This window comes from Bos indicus, chromosome 14, assembly GCF_029378745.1.
Source record: "Bos indicus isolate NIAB-ARS_2022 breed Sahiwal x Tharparkar chromosome 14, NIAB-ARS_B.indTharparkar_mat_pri_1.0, whole genome shotgun sequence".
NCBI lineage: Eukaryota > Metazoa > Chordata > Mammalia > Artiodactyla > Bovidae > Bos > Bos indicus.
This window is the reverse complement of record NC_091773.1, coordinates 22,193,445-22,210,847: the sequence shown is the minus strand read 5'-3', so window position 1 is coordinate 22,210,847 and position 17,403 is coordinate 22,193,445. Positions and strand designations below refer to the sequence as shown.

Here is a 17,403-nt window from a genome sequence, read left to right as displayed (position 1 = left end):
TTTGGAAGGCAGTTGGTATTTTCATACAAAACTGAACATATTCTTAACCTGTGATCCAGAAGTTGTGTGCCTTGATATTAACCCACAGGGTTTGAAAACTCACATCCTCACAAAAACCCAGCACATGGATGTTTGTAGCAGACATTTTGGAAGCCACCAAGATGTCTTTCCTTGAGTAAATGGATAAGCAGACTGTGATATGTCCAGACAGTGGACCATTATTGAGTGTTGAGAAGGAATGAGCTATCAAGTCATGGAGAGGCACTGAGAAACTCCAAAGGCCTATGATTTAAGTGAAAGAGGGCTTCCCAGGTGGCTCAGTGGTAAAGAGTCCACCTGCAATGCAGGAGACCCAGGTTCAATCCCTGTGTTGCGAAGATCCCCTGGAGAAAGAAATGGCAACCCACTCCAGTATTCTTGGAGTGGGAGAATCCCGTGGACAGAGGAGCCTGGCAGGCTACAGTCCCTGGGGCTGTAAGAGTTGGACATGACTTAGCAACTAAACAACTGAAAGAAGCCAATCTGAAAAGGCTACATACTGTATAATTCCAATATACGGCATCTAGAGAAAGCGGAACTGTGGAGACAGTGAAAAGATCAATTGTGAGAATCAGGGAAAGGATGAACAGGCAGAGCACGGAGGAATTTTAGGACATTGAAAATACTGTGTGAAATTATCATGATGGACGTGTGTCGTTACACATTTGTCCAAGCATTTGTTACCAAGCCTGAACCAACAGTGACACATCTTAATCACCCAGAGTCGTAGCACACCTGGTGGCTCACTCTGGATGGTGTACAAATGTGAGCTAGGTGAGCTAAGACTCTGGGTGATTAAGATGTGTCAGTGTCGGTTCATGCTTGGTAACAAATATACTCTCTGATGTGGGGTGTTCATGGTTGGGGAGGCTCCAAGTGTGTGGGGACTAGGTATATCTGGGAAATCTCTGTGTCTTCCTCTCTATTTTTTTGTGAACCTAAAACTGCTCCAAAAAAACATTTCTAAAAAAAGAAAAAGGTGCATTTGCTGCCAGACCTAATGCTTTGAGTGGCCCAGCGCATGGCACATCATAACCGTGTGTGAGAAAAACGATAAAGTGCCTAAGACTGCTGCTCTGTGGATAACAGAAGGTAGAGGTGATGGGGAGGAGGGACTGGACTCTTCTGAACATAAGCTGGAGTTGAAGAAACTCTGGATTTAGCTAATGATATTTAGATTTTATAGCTAGTTTGTGAAGGTTTGATTGCTTGAATTCCTGTGGGAAAGATATCTTTGTTATTGTGAATTTTTCCCAAGTTGCTTTCATAATAGACTGTAATACAACTGCTTTTAAAACTTATGTTTTTGTTTCTTAGGACCAGAATTCATGTAAATAGAGTCTACTTTTAGAATCACTGATTTTTTTTTTTTTAATTCTGTGGGTCACCTCTTCAGGGATACTGCTAATTTGTTTAGTCTTTGAATTTAAATGCTATTAGAAAATGAAATAGCTAGTGGTGATGAAAATATATTTGGGAAATAGGTTGAGGACTCATGCTGTGATGTTCTTAAACTGTTTATTCTCACATCTACACAATAACATGTCTTCAGCCACCAGGAGCTGGAATAATGTTCCATGAAGCAGTGCTATTTAGGGATGAAGACTCTGAGGTTTAAAATCAGACAGACTTGGGTTTACATACCCTACATGCTGCTAAACAGCTTCACATTACAACATATCATTTAATGTGCTAAACTCCAGCTCCTCATCTGAAAAATGGGCTCTGCTGTAGCTTCTGTGGACGTTACTGGAAGAGTAGAGATGAGGATGCGCGTCCAGCAGGCAGTGCTGGGCTCTGGAAGAGGCAGATGTTGGAGACGGCACAGGTGACCTTGGTCGCAGCTTTTCCCAGGCTGGGACTTCAAAGTGCTGTGAAAACAGTTTCCCTGGGCTTCCCGGCTGGCTCAGATGGTAAAGAATCTGCCTGCAGTGCAGGAGACCCAGGTTTGATCCCTGGATTGGGAAGATCCTCTGGAGAAGGAAATGGTAACCCACTCCAGTATTCTTGCCTGGAAAGTCCCATGGACAGAGCAGCCTGCTGGGCTACAGTCCATGGAATCACAAAGAGTTGGACACGACTGAGCGACTGACACACACACACACACACACACACACTCAAGTTTGCAGTTTAAATGTGTTCCTGTCAATTAGATACAGATGAGGGAGAGCACTATGATTTTTTACATGGCTCATAAAACATAATTTGCTTTGTGTATAATACTTAAAATCATCATAAAAGCTGGATGAATAACTCCAGCTGAGTAAACTGTAGTGAATTTGCATGAAAGAAAACAGAACTATATATAACATATTTGAAATTTATTTTTTCTCTTTACTAAGTAGAAGTCTGTACTGGAAACAGGTATAAAGTCTATATTTTCAAAATGAATTGTTTTTATACATTCAGAAAAGAATATTTCCTTTATGATTTATACCTAATTGTTTTCCAAAACAGAATTGGTAAAGATTAAGAGAAATATAATTATGACTCAGTTGTAGTTTTAGTCATTATGATAAACTCATGGAAAGATGTGGGATGGAGAATTCTAGGTCCATTATCATTTTAGTTATGAAAATGTAAATACTAAAATGAAGATTAGAGAAAATAGTTCAAAAATGATAGTAAAAGTACATTTTCTACTGACTTTCTTGGAAGCCAAGGCAAAAAGGAAAACAATTGAGACCATAGTTTTCTCAGATTAATATGTTTGTCAGGAGACAGTTCACTCTCTCCCCTGGCACTGATCCATAGCTGAAGTTACCATGGTTTTAAATCATATAGTCATAGGTATACCTATGGCTGATACATGCTGATGTTTGGTAGAAACCAATGCAATACTGTAAAGCAGTTACCCTTCAATTAAAAATGAATAAATTAAAAAAAATTATATAGTCAGTGTCTTCAACTACAGTTTTAAAGAATGAATAAAAGTGTTTGAATATTTAAACAACCCTAAGTACAGTGAAGAGCTGACTCACTGGAAAAGACTCTGATGCTAGGAGGGATTGAGGGCGGGAGGAGAAGGGGACGCAAGAGGATGAGATGGCTGGATGGCATCACTGACTCGATGGATGTGAGTCTCAGTGAACTCCGGGAGTTTGTGATGGACAGGGAGGCCTGGCGTGCTGCAATTCATGGGGTCGCAAAGAGTCGGACACAACTGAGCGACTGAACTGAACTGAAGTACAGTGAGGGTTTGGCCCTTAATCATAATACAGTGGAGGCCTCGTGTTGTTCTTGGAGTTAGTGTAAGTAAGGCCAGGTCAGTACTTCCCGGTGCCCTGGGGCTGGCATCACCCTCAGACCCTCTTTCAGATTTCAGCTGTCTGGGGGGTGCTCACAGCATCTGGGAAGCTGTTTGTCAGGATCGTGGATGCTGAGATGTAGATCTTTTATACCCCTGACAAGAGAATGAAATTGGTGTTTCTTAACCACATATGAGCTCTCTCAGCATTCAACATGATGTCTTGTGTGGGCTGTTTTCTTACCTGGATTTTTTTAGGCTTACCTATTTTATTTTATTTATTTTTTTGTTGTAGGTTTCCCTTTTATTTTTCTTTTTTTTTTTAATTTTATTTTTTTTTAACTTTACAATATTGTATTGGTTTTGCCATATATCAACATGAATCCGTTACCTAGATTTTTTGAAAGGGAAATATGTCTTCACACTCCCCATTTTTTTCAGTTTTCAGAAGTGCTGACATCTCAAGAGATGTTAAGATTTTGGAAAAAGAAAAAAATTGCCCTCTGGCTTTCTAGGTTCTTCTAGCTGGTCTAAGAATTTGACATGAGAAGATTAACAGGAGAAACTCTGATTTAATCACATGTGCACAGGGGCCTGTCCTAGGAGGCTTCCGTGGCATCTGAGAGGAGGAGAAGGGGGTGTCACTGGGGACTTCAGCAGGCAGGAGGCAGTTCACACGGAGACAGACAAGCGGGTGTTTGGAGAACAGATGTTTGCGGGGACCTGCTGGGATGGTGGGACACAGAGGACTCTGTTCTCCAGGCCCCATCCGGCTCCCCACACCCGGCCCGTGCTCTTTGTAGATCTCCCAGGATAGTGGTCTTCTGGGCCAGGCACTTCCTCTGAGGTCGGTAGACAGGTAAGGGGCAGGTGAAAGACTTCATGAACTGTCTGTTTCTTAAAAATAATTGTCATAAAATAATCCTCATGTTGAAGAGACATTCTGTGGGGTGGCAAATTTTGTTTCCCTACAAAGTTATGGATGACGTTAGAGAAGGAAGCATCACACACCTCAAATTTTGCTTTTTGGGCTGTAGAAGTTAACAGTTTAATGTCCAGCTCCCATGGATTGCTGGTACAAATCAGATGCCCTTTGAGTGAACTGTGAGTTGAATTGGTGTATTAATCTTCATATGTACAGAGACTAACTCGGTACTCAGATAACTCATTTAGATAGCTCTGTGAAGTCCTGTTAGAGGTGTGTTTTCATCCCCTGAAGTGAAGTCTGTAGTCACTTTTCCTCTTGCCTGACAGTAACGTAGCCTTAACCCAGAGGCATGGTAGCTCAGCCGGTGAAGAATCCACCGGTAGTGCAGGAGACCCAGGTTTGATTCCTGGGTCAGGAAGATCCACTGGAGAAGGTATAGGCTACCCACTTCAGTATTCTTGGGCTTCCCTTGTTGCCGGGTTCCAGCTCCGGCTGATCCAGGGTATTCGAAGTGGGGACGGCGTCGGCGAGGATCAGGATACAATAGCTTCAATTACATATTAATTAAAGATGTAAAGAGTAATAGAATGAGGATAGCTCAGTAGGAAAATTCAGTGGAGAAAAGAAGCTGAGTAGCTTGGTTTATGTGGGAGACCAATAAAACTTCAAGACAAGAAGCTTGCACCACTTAACGCAGGCCACAGGCATCCTTCCGTTCTCCCGAAGGAGAGGAGACACTGAGGCCTCCCCGGTCGGATCTTAGAAGCCCAGGCAAAATTAGTAAGCTTGGTGGGTTCTGTGCTCCAGATGGAGACTCAGCCAGAGTGAGAGAGAGAGAGAGACATGGGGAGACCAGTATTTTGAGAAACTGATCCCAATTCTTTATTTTCCATGGTCTACTTTTATAACTGAGATGTTATGCAAAAGTCACATGGGGTCAGCAGTCCTGACTTTTATCAAAGTCAGGTGCTTCATACAAATGTATACAGAGGTCTTAGGGGTGTTGCATCATCTTCTGGCCAAGGGGCCTGCTGACAATTTATGATCCTTGTGACAGCGGTCAGTCAACCAGGACACTTATTTCTCCAGGGGTGATTATTCTTAAAACAGACGCCACCCAAATAAAGTTACATTCCTATAGGGTGAGGGTGTAGTGGGTTTTAGTTAAGGAAAGAATTTACTTAGCCTAAGGTCTAACATGATTAATATCAAAGGTTAATACTTATTTCTTCTATATATTCATTAACGTGTGTAAGGGCAGGGGATGTGGAGACTTAGCAACAAACATTGGCTCAACAAATGAAAAACCCTTCACCAACACAGTTTCTAATCAGCCCACTATACTTATACTAATGGTTTTCTAACTTTTCTAAGGAACCTGTTTTTAGAAGGTTTAAAGCATCTCATGCCTCTCACGGTTGGGAGGCTGTGAGCAATCACATGTGGCCGGACAAGCCTGTCAGGCAGGCTAGAGAACCTTCAGAGGAGTTTGTAGGTTAAAACACTCCTGTCACACCCAGGAGTTTTTATTAACTGGAGCTCTAGGTTAACTCCTTTTCTGAAAGAGGTGGTGGGGGACAGTCCCCCGTAAAGTCAGAGGTGTAGGTGGGAGCACAAAGTAGTAAAGCAGGCAGGCTCTGGTTATGGGGGTAGATGCTCGAGGATTTCCAGGGGGACTCCTGAGGCTCGAGCCCGCCTTTGCGTATGCCGAGCCTCCTTCCTCATGACCTTTGCCACGGGCGGAGTGCCTTCCGCCGGCCCCCAACACCTTGTGGCTCAGCTGGTAAAGAATCTGCCTACGATGTGGGAGACCTGGGTTCAATCCCTGGTTTGGGAAGATCTCCTCCCTCGTAGCTCAGTTGGTACAGAATCTGCCTGCAATGCAGGAGACCTGGGTTCCATCCTTGGGTCGGGAGATCCCCTGGAGAAGGAGATGGCAACCTACTCAGTATTCTTTCCTACAGAGTCCCATGGACAGAGGAGCCTGGCAGGCAATGGGGTTGCAAGAGTCCAAGAGTCAGACACAACTTAGCAACTAAAACACCACCACCAGTCACTCCAGTATTCTGGCTGGGAGAATTCCAGGGACTGTCTAGTCCATGGGGTTGCAAAGAGTTGGACATGACTGAGCGACTTTTACTTACTCATTATTATTGTTGTTATTATCATCTACTGTAAAGATGGAACAGTGTCTGCTCTCTGCACCCTCTTTTATTGGAGACCAGGCAGCCTCTCAGTAGAGAGAGGAATGGGCCTGTGCCCTGGCAGTTCACCTGCCCACTCTGCCCTGAGCAGGTGGCCACAGCTTTCCCTCCCCTGTAGGTGGAGATGAGACACCCGCTCCCAGGTACAGCAGAGAGGAGAACATGCGGGCACACCCATGCTCAGGTCTCCACGGTGGCCTGTAACTGACTGCGGGTGAGGTAACCTCTGTGTGTTCCCAGGCGCAGGCCCCTGGTGTCAGGACTTCCATGTGCCCGCACACAGGACTTGCAGGTAGCTTGGGTGATGCACAGGAGTGTTAGAATTGACCACACTGGGTGTCAGGACAGCAGATCACCACGCTTTCCAGGCCGAGCCCAGGGAGTCGATGTTTCTCCAGAGCTCTGTCGACCGGGTTCCCGACGTGTAGGGCAGGCTCTTGTGCCTCCATTCAGTACTAGACGGTGTTTGTTCCAGGACCTAGCGTGGCCTCAAATCCTTCACAGACTCAAGCCCTTCACAGACGATCCTCCGTGTCCGTGGATCATCTGGGAGGAGTGTTCTCCTGCTATTGCTGGTTGAATCTGCAGACAGGATGCTGCGGGTATGGAGGGCAGACTGTGTACCTGAGGTCTGGGGATTCTACAGTAAGCATTGTACTCCCCAGCCCCGTTCTGCCTAAACCTCACAGACCTATGCAGCCACAAATGCTCCCTGGTTGGAATCTTCCCCAGGGTGCTGGCATTGACTGTGACCATAAACTCTTTTATTTTCTAATAACATTTGTAGGCTTCTGTTTTGACCTTTGCATAAATTAAAACTTAGCTGTTGGTTGAAGAAAAGATCCCTATTGTCTGTGTTAGGGTGGTTATTCTCATTAATACAGTAATAGATTATATGCTTCGTATGAAACCTAGAGTGAGTCAGCGGTAAGAACATTCCTCCTGGGATTAAAAAGATAAACCCATAAGCCATTGTCACGCTGCAGGAAGTTCAGTCAGGCTCGCGCGTTTAAACCACAGCCGGCTCCGAGCCCTGTGGAGTTCTGTCCCCTCACTTGTGCTAGTTCCTGGAGCTCATGCTCTTCCTGTCTGGGTTCTGTGTTGTTTCACAGGCATCTTCAAGCAGGGATGGTTTTGAGCTGAGGCTGTGATGATAGAGGGTGGACAGTGCAGGGGCCAAGACTCACCCCATCCTGGGTTCTGTGCTGTGCAGGACGGCAGGTCACCTTGGCCTGTGGATCCTGGGGGCCCCCAAAGGCTGCTTAATGGAGGTGCTAAGACCAGGGGAGGTGGAGCGGCGGCTGAGGGCTGGAAATGCTGACCCCTGCGCCCACTGAGCAGCCTTCACACCCATCCCTCAGCCAGCTCCCCAGTGAACACTGAGAGCCCGCTCTCCACCAAGTGATCAGCTGGAGTGTGAACCTGATCTCTAGTCCAAAACTCAGATTTTCCTCTTTATAGGAGGAATCTTGTAAATGTTCTTAAAAAACCTTTTTCTTGTCCTTATTAGGTACTTCAGAAACAATAGTTTAGGCAAGTCCTTTGTGAGAAGATAGGGAAAGGTTTTCTGTCCTGGAATCACAGTGGTACCCACCTGCAGTTCAGAGCTGAGTATACACAGACTGTGGGTTTCCGAGGTGGTGCTAGTGGTAAAGAACTTTCCTGCTAGCGCAGGAGACCTAAGAGATGTGGGTTCGATCCCTGCAGGGGCTGGGAAGATCCCCTGGTGGAGGGCATGGCAACCCACTCCAGTATTCTTGCTTGGAGAATCCCATGGACAGAGGAGCCTGGTGGGCTACAGTCCATGGGGTTGCAGAGTCGGATACAACCGAGCAACTTTGCACAGCACATACACTGGTTGGGTGCTTGTCCAGTTGATTTTCTAAAGGAGAGAACGTCACCTGAAACATTGGGAGACCACCTCTCTAAGCCACAGTTTGCTCCCTCTATAAAAGAGGATCACTTTTCGGCTCCTGTGATTGTCCTGTGGGTTCAGCAGTACCATCTTGGGGAAGGTTTCAGACTCCACCAGTGTAGATGGAGTGAGCACTCAGTAACAAGCAGCTCCGAACTGTCGGATCCTGGAGGCTACTTCCAGTGGCTGTTTTCACATGTGCTTGTGTCAATCTCTAGGGATAGACAACTTGTATTTCCTAATGTCAGGAAGCTTCTCATGTGTCTGTTGGTCCACTGACTTGGACTTGTACGTAGGTTGGTTTTGAATTTGTTAGGTTGCAAAAGAGAGCAGCAGACAAGACTTTACAGGAAGGCAGACGTCACTTGTGGTCGGGTGCAGAATTACTCGTTTATGTGTGTCACGCCTGGTCTGTACATGGTAAATGGGCTGTTTAAAATTCATGCAGTACTGGTACTTTTGAATTTAGGCAAGATGAACAGGGAGGCCTGGCGTGCTGTGATTCATGAGGTCGCGAAGAGTCGGACACGACTGAGCGACTGATCTGATCTGAACTGAAGATCAGTTTTCTGGGGCTCAGTTTTTAGATGTTAAAGTGACTAGAGACGACAGTGTATATTGTGCTTCACTTTTGAAAAGGACTCTTTACTGATTTCACTTCTAACCTCCCTTGCTGTTTCCTTCTGTGTTTCAGGGAATATCTTGGTAAACAACTCCAGTCTGAACAGCCGCAGACTGCAGCCGCCCGGAGCTGAATGAGCTCTCAGGGCTTCCCTTGGATCTCCAGCCATCCCCTCACCTGGGATAGAAGACCTGGAGTGGGTCTCAGTAACTGCGGTCAAGCTCAAACCATTCCTCATTTATGTGTCATTTTCTTCTGTTGTGTAGCTTTTCCCAATGCTGATTTCCCATTAATTTGTCTTAAAGTAGGTGCTTTCTGTATCTAAGGAAAATAGTACTGTTACATATACTGCTCATAATTTCTTTATTTATTGTTCTCTGGAATGAATATAGGGTTATTAAAACATTCTCACTCCAAATACATTTTTTCTCTTTCCTTGTTCCTGACTTGAATTGTAACAAAAGTACCTTTTGTCCCAACTGAATTGGGAGAATTGTATTTGCAGAGTAGTGAATGGTGAATAAATGTTTTGAATTCATACGGATTTTTGTCTTCCATCCATCCACCCGCCCATCCACACATGCACATTGCAGCAATCTTATGCTAATATTGAGAAAACCTTAAAATGTTAAATGAACTCTTAACATGATGCTGTCATCTAAAAGACTTGCTTATGAAGCACAGTGAGGAATTTTAGCTATAGGTTATTTTCACTGATTTCTTATTTACTCTTGGATTTTCGTACTTCAAATCTATTTTCTTTTAATACTTTCTGGTTTAAATATTGCCAATAGGTATTTTATTTCTACCTCCTACCTTTTATTCTGGAACTCCCAGCCTTCACAGGGGCATCCATGGCCTAGAGGTTTACCTCCCCCAGATCTGAGCCTTTTGTTTTTAACCTCGTCGCCTAGTGTGAGTCTCATTTTTCTTTCATTTTCACTTTTCATTCTGAGCAGTTCTCTGATTGTAAAGATGGTAAGGCTAGTAGTTTATATGGTAAGTTTTCTTCTATAGAAAGACACTCCTAGCACCATCTCCTGTTTAAGGATAAAAGATCGAAACGGTTGACTTGACCATCTTCATCCAGGTCCCAACTTCTCCCACCCCATACCTCTGGCAACCACAAATCTGATCGATTTTTGAATTAATGTTTTCATTTCCTTTGAGTAAGTACCCAGAAGTGAAATTGCTGGATTGTATGGCAGGTCTATTTTTAACTTTTTGAGGAACCTCCATACTGTTTTTCCACAGTAGTTGCACCAGTTCACATTCCCACCAACAGTGCACAAGGGATCCCTTTTGGCCACATCCTTGCCAACACTCGTTACCTCCTCTTGCTGATAATAGCTTCTCACAGCTGTGAAGTGACGTCTCATTGTGGCTTTGATTTGCAGTTATCTAGTGATTATTGTTCAGCATCTCTTCATGTGCCTGTTTGCCATCTGTATGTCTTTGGAAAAATACCTCTTCAAGTCTTCTGCTCATTTAAAAATTATTTTTAACTACTTTTATTGTTTTAAAATTCTTTTTTTTGTGGTGGGAAACTTCTTTTTTGGATCTTATTGACCTTCATATTTTAGAAGATATGTGAAAAGGGCCTTCCCATTGGCAAGTAAAGCTTATTCCCACACATCGTACCTGGACAGTCACAAGTACCAGATTTATAGAATATAAATAGGCTATATATTTATATCAATATAAATTGACAGGCTACCTGTTTTATTACAAAAGACCTAGTTAGAATGTTTCTGGCTTTGAGACAGTACCAGTTTCTAGTGATTTTCAACACTGGGGCCAAGGTCTACCTTTGGAATAACACAGAACAAGTCGTATCCTTAAGATTCTACTTTGTAAAAGCACGTTCATTCTAGAATAGTGCTGCTTTATTTTTGTCATGTTGCTGTTTTGAATGCTGGACACCTCAGACCACGTTTTGATGGAGCAAGGTGAAACAGACGTGCGTCCCGTGATGTGCCCATGGTGAGACGAAGACCTTCCTTCCTGGCTGGCCCAACATCAGGAGAAACTGTTGAAAAAGGGAGATTTTTTGCTCTGAAGAGAGCAGCAGTGCCTGTGATCCCCCCAGGGCAGGGGGCCTGACTGGGACTTGCACACACACTGCCTTGCTCACGCCCCGCCACCTATTGCACCCACACAGCTGACGGCTCAGCATGGGAGCCTGACCAAGAGGCAGCAAGTCTGGAGATGACAACCCTAGGCGGGTGGGCCCAGGAGGAGACACGCTCACCAGGATCTCTTGTTTGGGATGTTGACATGAGGCGTAGATGAAAGTAACTGGCAGTGAGGTGACACACGTGGAAAGATACCTAGAGATGAAAAGGCTGTAAAACCCTGAGTAAAAGTCCCTGAGACAGAGAGGAGAGTGGCAGGTGAGCTGGGTGACAGCCAGGTGAGAGGGACAGGGTCATTGGTGCCCAGTCCTCAGGCTTGTGGGAGGCCAGCATCCCTTGTGGGAGGCAGAGGACAAGAGCCGCTGCCCAAGACCACTGGGTGGACCTGGGTGATCACTGAATACAAGGTCCACATGTAAAAAACACTTCTCTGGGCTAGCAACCAACAACTGGAAATTTAAAATAGTGTAAAAACACTTCAAAAATTTAACAAGAGTATAAGATCTGTGCACTAAAAACTAAGGTTCCTGAGGCAAATGAAAGATGACACACAGGAGGAGATATGTTCTGACCATGGATTGGGAGATACACATGGTTAGGGTGTCAGTTCTACTGGATTGGTCCACAGATTCCATGTAGTCCCAACAGCAGTACCATCTGGCTTCGATGTAGAAATAAATAAGCTGATTTGAAAGTTTGCATGGAGATGCAAATGACCTGGAAGAGCTGAAACAGTTTTGAAAGGATTTAAAGTTGGAGGCATTAACAGTACTTGGCTTTAAATAGAGCTGGGGTGGTACTGGCATAAACATCGGTGTATAAACCAGGCACAGGATAGAGTCCAGGAACAGAGCTTGATGGAATCAGTCTAAATGAGCGAGGCTAATTTGGGAGATTAAAAACGAGATAAGATGAAAATACTGCACGTGATAGAATGTGAGCTGTGAAGACCATGATCGGACTTTGTGTGGAGGCCTGCCCCAGGTCCTGTGAATGCTCTTCCTCGTCTGAAGCTTGGAACAGCCCTCTTGTGAGGCTACAGCTGTTACCCCTGTTTTAAAAAGGTGGAGGGCCCGAGTGAAGTTAAGTGACTTAGCCAAGTTACTGGGGTTTGCCCTCAGCTTTAACAACTACCCGGTGGACACAAGGAAAATCAGGGGTAGCTGCCTACCAGAGATATTCTAAAGTCAAAACAAGCACCCAGTTTACTACCTAAGCAACTAGATGACCGAGCAGTAGAACCCTATTGAAAATGAGTGGAGGGACTTCCCTGGATCTTGGATGTGGTACCTGAGAGGGGCTCCCACAGGCCCATCTGCCTGGACAGGCCCAGCTTCAGGCTGAGCCGTGGGAGGTAAATCCTCCTATTGTGTCTGGAAATGCTATTTTCCAAGCACGTTAAAATTCAGGTGGCATCCCAAGTGAAAACTAACCCAGGCACTGAATTATAAAAGACATGTTGTGCATAACCAGGCTTCAAAGTGATGCTTAATAAGCATATGATTAATGTCTGGTGCAGATTTACTCAAATTAAGTTTTATTTTGCGGTGAAAACACGACACTGAGATGGAAATAAATGATTAGCCACAGAGTTTCTGTATCACCACCGTATAATCAGACCATGCATCAGTATTTATGTTAAAAAGTCTTAGCAAATTTTTTGATGTATGGTACATTAATTCAATTCAAATCAACCAAGTTGTTAAAAACTACTGTGAGCAAGACTGACCTAAGTAGTTATTGTGTCCAGGAGTGTGTGTCTCTTTAAGTGTGTGTGTGTCCATGTGTGTTTGTTTCCATGTGTGTGTGTTCAGGTGTGTATGTGTATATAAAAGAATGTGTAAGAGATGCTACTTCTGTCTTTGAAGAGTTTATAATATAGGAAGAGAGAGTAATCATAGTTTTAATATAGGGCAAATGTGCTTAATTCTAAAAGAAAAATTAAAAATGTCTCATGTGGTTGCCAGGAATGATGTACTGCTTAGGTTTAGAGAAACGGGAAAAAATTACAGAGGACATGAGACTTGAGGTCTGTGTCACTTTTCTCAGGGGCGTTTCCTAAGTCCTCAGTCACTTGGCTTCCTCTGAGCTCCGCCAACGGGACTGGCCTCCTCACCTGACCGCCGACATCCCTGTGGCCAGATGGGGTAGGTCCGAGTAAATCCCCACCTGCCAGACTTCACAGTGCTGGCTGTTCTTCAGCAGCCCTGCTGTCTCTGAGGGTGATCTGTTTGCAGCTTTGACTGATGCTGGTGGGATGAGATGTGGCCCACCTACTCAGCAGAGAGGGAGCTCAGGGCATCACCAGGCACAGCCACTCTTGGGATCATCTTGCAAAGATGCACCTACTAAAATTGGCACCTGGAAAGCGTGGGCATTCCAGAGAAGAGACCAGTCTGGGCGTGGACACCGCGGGAGCCCACAGAGAGGACCATGCTGAACTGACAGCTGGTGAGAGGTCATCACCTGTCCATGGGGAAGGAAAAAGATGACAGTTTCATCATCCATCGGCATCTCTTTTGACAGCATCCACCCTGCGGGCTGTGCCTTGAGGTCATGACTGCTCCTCGCTGGCTCTTTTTTCCAGTTCACGAAAGTATTGGTCTTGGCAAACCTTTTTATCCAAGTTCCATAAACCCATGTGGGGTTTTCTCCACCTTAAATATAATAGATTGCTGTTGAGTGAAGATAACCTTAGAAATCGTATTTTGATCAATCCTGCGATGTTACAAATGCAGAGTGGGGCTGGGTAAGAATGCCACTTTTTATTTGGTGCCTTTATTTCCATGCTCTGACCCCTGGGAGCAGTGCATCCATCTTCAGGGCAAACCCTCTGTACATGGGGTCTCATGAAGGCCTGAGGTCATGGCATTTTATCTATCTAGGTACAAGCTCACACTTCCCATCTTGGGGCAAGAGGGGCCTGTGAGAAACTTGGTTGTCTTTCCCACTGCTCAGGACTGTGGATTTGGGAACAGGGACCCTTTCTGGACTCAGCAGAATCTTCATTCCCTCATACATTCTTCTTCCCCAACATGTAGAGTCTTTATTAAGTCTTTTCTCTTCATGTCACACATAAATCTGTTGTTTACCTGCCACATCTATTTAAGGCAAATCACTCCGTTTGGTAAAGACAAAGAATTTGTGGCTCTAAATCAAAGCTTCTCACTGTTCTGTGGTTTCAGAGACCCTGTAAGAAATCATGAATTTTATGAAAATGCACACACTCATGATGGGATGTATTTAAAAATTTTTTTTTAATTTTTTATTTGAAGGACAATTGCTTTACAGGATTTTGTTGATTTCTGCAAAACATCAACAATGGGGTATTTCGTGAACTTTTTGAAGCTGAGGTTTTCATGTCCTTGATGCTAACTTCTGGCCTTGCAAAACAGAAATTCCGTTCCCCAAATTTCCAGCACACAAAAGACTCTTTCAAGTTGAATGTACTAAAAACAATACGTGAGAATCCGAGAGCCAAGAACAAAGGGTGTTAAGAAGGCCTTCCAGCTGCCTTCACTGCAACCTTGAAGAATCCCCCAGACAGTGGGCAGTTGGGGCCCGGGTCACTCAGCCGCTGCAGGTGAGGACCCAGGTGTGTGAGCTCCTTCCTCTGTCACCTGAGCCTCCCAGAGGGAGCAACCTGGTCTCCCATCAGGCAGCGGGGTGCATTGTCACCAGCTAGGTCACCTGGATGGGGTATGAGCCCAAAGCCAGCCCATAGGCTTTCTCTTATGAGAGAAACACAACTAGAAACTAACTAGCCAACCAAATATCTAAGTAGCCAACTAACCAAATGATTAACTAACCAACTAGCCAACCAACTAACTAGCCAACCAATCAACTAATTAGCCAATGAACCAACTAATTAACTAGATAACTAGCCAATCAACCAACAACTAATTAGCTAGCCAACTAATTAGATAACTAGCCAACCAACCAACCAACTAACTAGCCAGCTAATTAACTAGATAATGAGCCAATTAACTCCATCCTCTTTTCCCTCCCTCCTTTCTCTTAAGTTTTTCTTTACCTCTGTTCTGCTCTCGCTCTCTCTCCTGCTCTCGCTCTCTCTCCTGGTTTTCATGTTTTCTTTTCCTCTTTTTTGTTCCTGCTTTTGTTCCTCCACAAGCTGAGTGTGGCTCTGGCCCAGAGTTTTCCCAGCGTTGGGGTCAGGATGTCTGGGAGGAGGCAGTGTTGCTGAGACAGGGTGGGGGTTAAGGGCCTTTGCTATGAGTCACCAGCTCTGGGGGCTGCAAGGGGAGGCTGTCTGGGTGGAGACGGACGGTGAGCTGGGGCTGGGGTCGCCCCTGGGCAGGCCAGGCCATCCCACAGTCAGGGCTGACACCTGGCTGATTCCTGGGGTCTGATGACGTCACGCCCCTGGTAGACTCCCCTCAACAGGCAGCCTAGTCTCAGCTGAGTTATGCCAGCTCCCCAAGGGTCTGTGGTGCTGGACGTGGGGAGGGAGGTTCAGGCTGCATGGTGAGCACTTTCAGCCCCCCAGAATCACCCTTATCCTTGCCTCAGGACACGTCATCCTTTATTCCAGGGAAAGACAGAGAGTTAATGGTGTGTCAGGAAAGAAGCTGGAGCAGGTATGGAAAAGTAGCTAAATAGATTTTACAACTTTGAGCACAGTATCAGCAGGGACCTGGAAGAGGCAGCCAGGGTGGACTGCCAGCTCAGGGTGCCGTCGGCACAGAGAGTGACCAGCAGTACTGGGGAGAGACGGTACCACTAAGGTCCAGCTGGGCTAGAAAACATCCTGAACTCAGGCTGAAGGTCACCCCCCAGGCGTCTCAGGAATGGAAGGCCGAGGAAGGACGAGAAGACAGGAGAAGGGTGACTGGATGTTCACTAAGGGGATGGAGGGATAGTTAGTGATCCTTTAAATTCATTCATTACTTATTTTTTGGCTGCGCCACTACAGGGTCTTAGCTTCCTGACCTGGGACTGAATCCTGGCCCCAGCAGCTCCAAGCTCTAACCACTGGACTGCTGGGAAATTCCCTCAGTGACCCTTCTTAGAAGGCAGCACAGCAATAGGTTTCAAGATCTTTGAAAATGTTAGCACCGTTGGATTCTGTCACTTTGGTTATAGGAGTCTACTTTAAGGAAATCATAACTGACGCTCCCTGAAATTCATCACAGCTATTCATGGAATAGCTATTCTAATGGTTTAAAAAATCCAAACCATTAACAGGGAAGTTAATGCATCAGTCAAGAAACATCTGTATGTGAGGACATTACACAGCCACTGGTAATTTGTTGAAGAATTCTCAGTGATATAAGGCAACTTTTTGCATTTTAAGTAAAAAAAAAAAAAAAGAACAAAAATATACAGATAATTTCAATTATGTGAATTGATATATGCCTATATACATAGATTTATGCTGGGAGGGATTGGGGGCAGGAGGAGAAGGGGACAACAGAGGATGAGATGGCTGGATGGCATCACTGACTTAATGGATATGAGTCTGAGTGAACTCTGGGAGTTGGTGATGGACAGGGAGGCCTGGCGTGCTGCGATTTATGGGGTCGCAAAGAGTTGGACACGACTGAGCAACTGAACTGAACTGAACTCATTTTTTAAAAAGCCCAGATTTTGTGTTGCATTTATAATTTAGATCTGCTGTGATCACAGTTTATTTTTGTATGTACAATTCATGTGATGAAGAAAGAAACCTGACAAATGATTTTTCATAACTCTAAGAAAATCTATACACCTTTTTCTGTTATTTGGGTCAATTAAAACAAAGCCAGTTTTGTCAAAGCTGAATTAACTACCACGTTTGGTAAGTAACATAAGTGTTGATAACATCCATACCATAAATAAAATTCCTCACAAGTAGAATGGTATTAGAGTCTCAAGATCAAAAGTTTTACAACAGTTAACCATTTTGATTAGACTAGAAGCTCACAGGAGTGTTTATTGTGTATTACTCCACTTCTTGGTGAAAAATACAAAATAAACCTGACTGCAGAGATTCTTCACCTGTCTTGGGCCATCACCAGATTATCTGCTGCTCTGTTCCCTGGATTCTCCCAGCTCTGCCAGAGAATCCTCAAGATTATAAAGCATCCATTTAATTGTTTCTGGAACTTGTGGCCTTTGGTTTGTTAAAAGACAGCTGAGGCACAGAGAACAGTTTAAGAGTTTATTTGAGCAACAATTGATGGCAACCAGGCGCACAGTGAAGAAGGAGGTGTTGGAGGTCAAGGGAGGCTGGAGCCTGGAGAGGTGCACCTGGGGGAGGAGGAGACGGAGGGAGAAAGGAGGCTGTTCATTGGTGGAGCTCAGCATGGCTGGC

The 17,403-nt window shown here is 44.8% G+C and overlaps 1 protein-coding gene across 2 annotated transcripts in view; it reads left to right on the top strand.

Annotated features, from left to right (window-relative positions):
- ATP6V1H (ATPase H+ transporting V1 subunit H) overlaps positions 1 to 9,493 on the top strand; it is a 47,457-nt gene extending 37,964 nt beyond the window's left edge. For both annotated transcript variants that reach the window (XM_019973977.2, XM_019973975.2), the window contains one exon: positions 9,028 to 9,493. In XM_019973977.2, coding sequence (XP_019829536.1) covers positions 9,028 to 9,088 — 61 coding nt within the window. In that variant the 3' untranslated portion in view covers positions 9,089 to 9,493. The remainder of the gene's footprint in view (positions 1 to 9,027) is intronic.
- Positions 9,494 to 17,403: the final 7,910 nt, after the last annotated feature.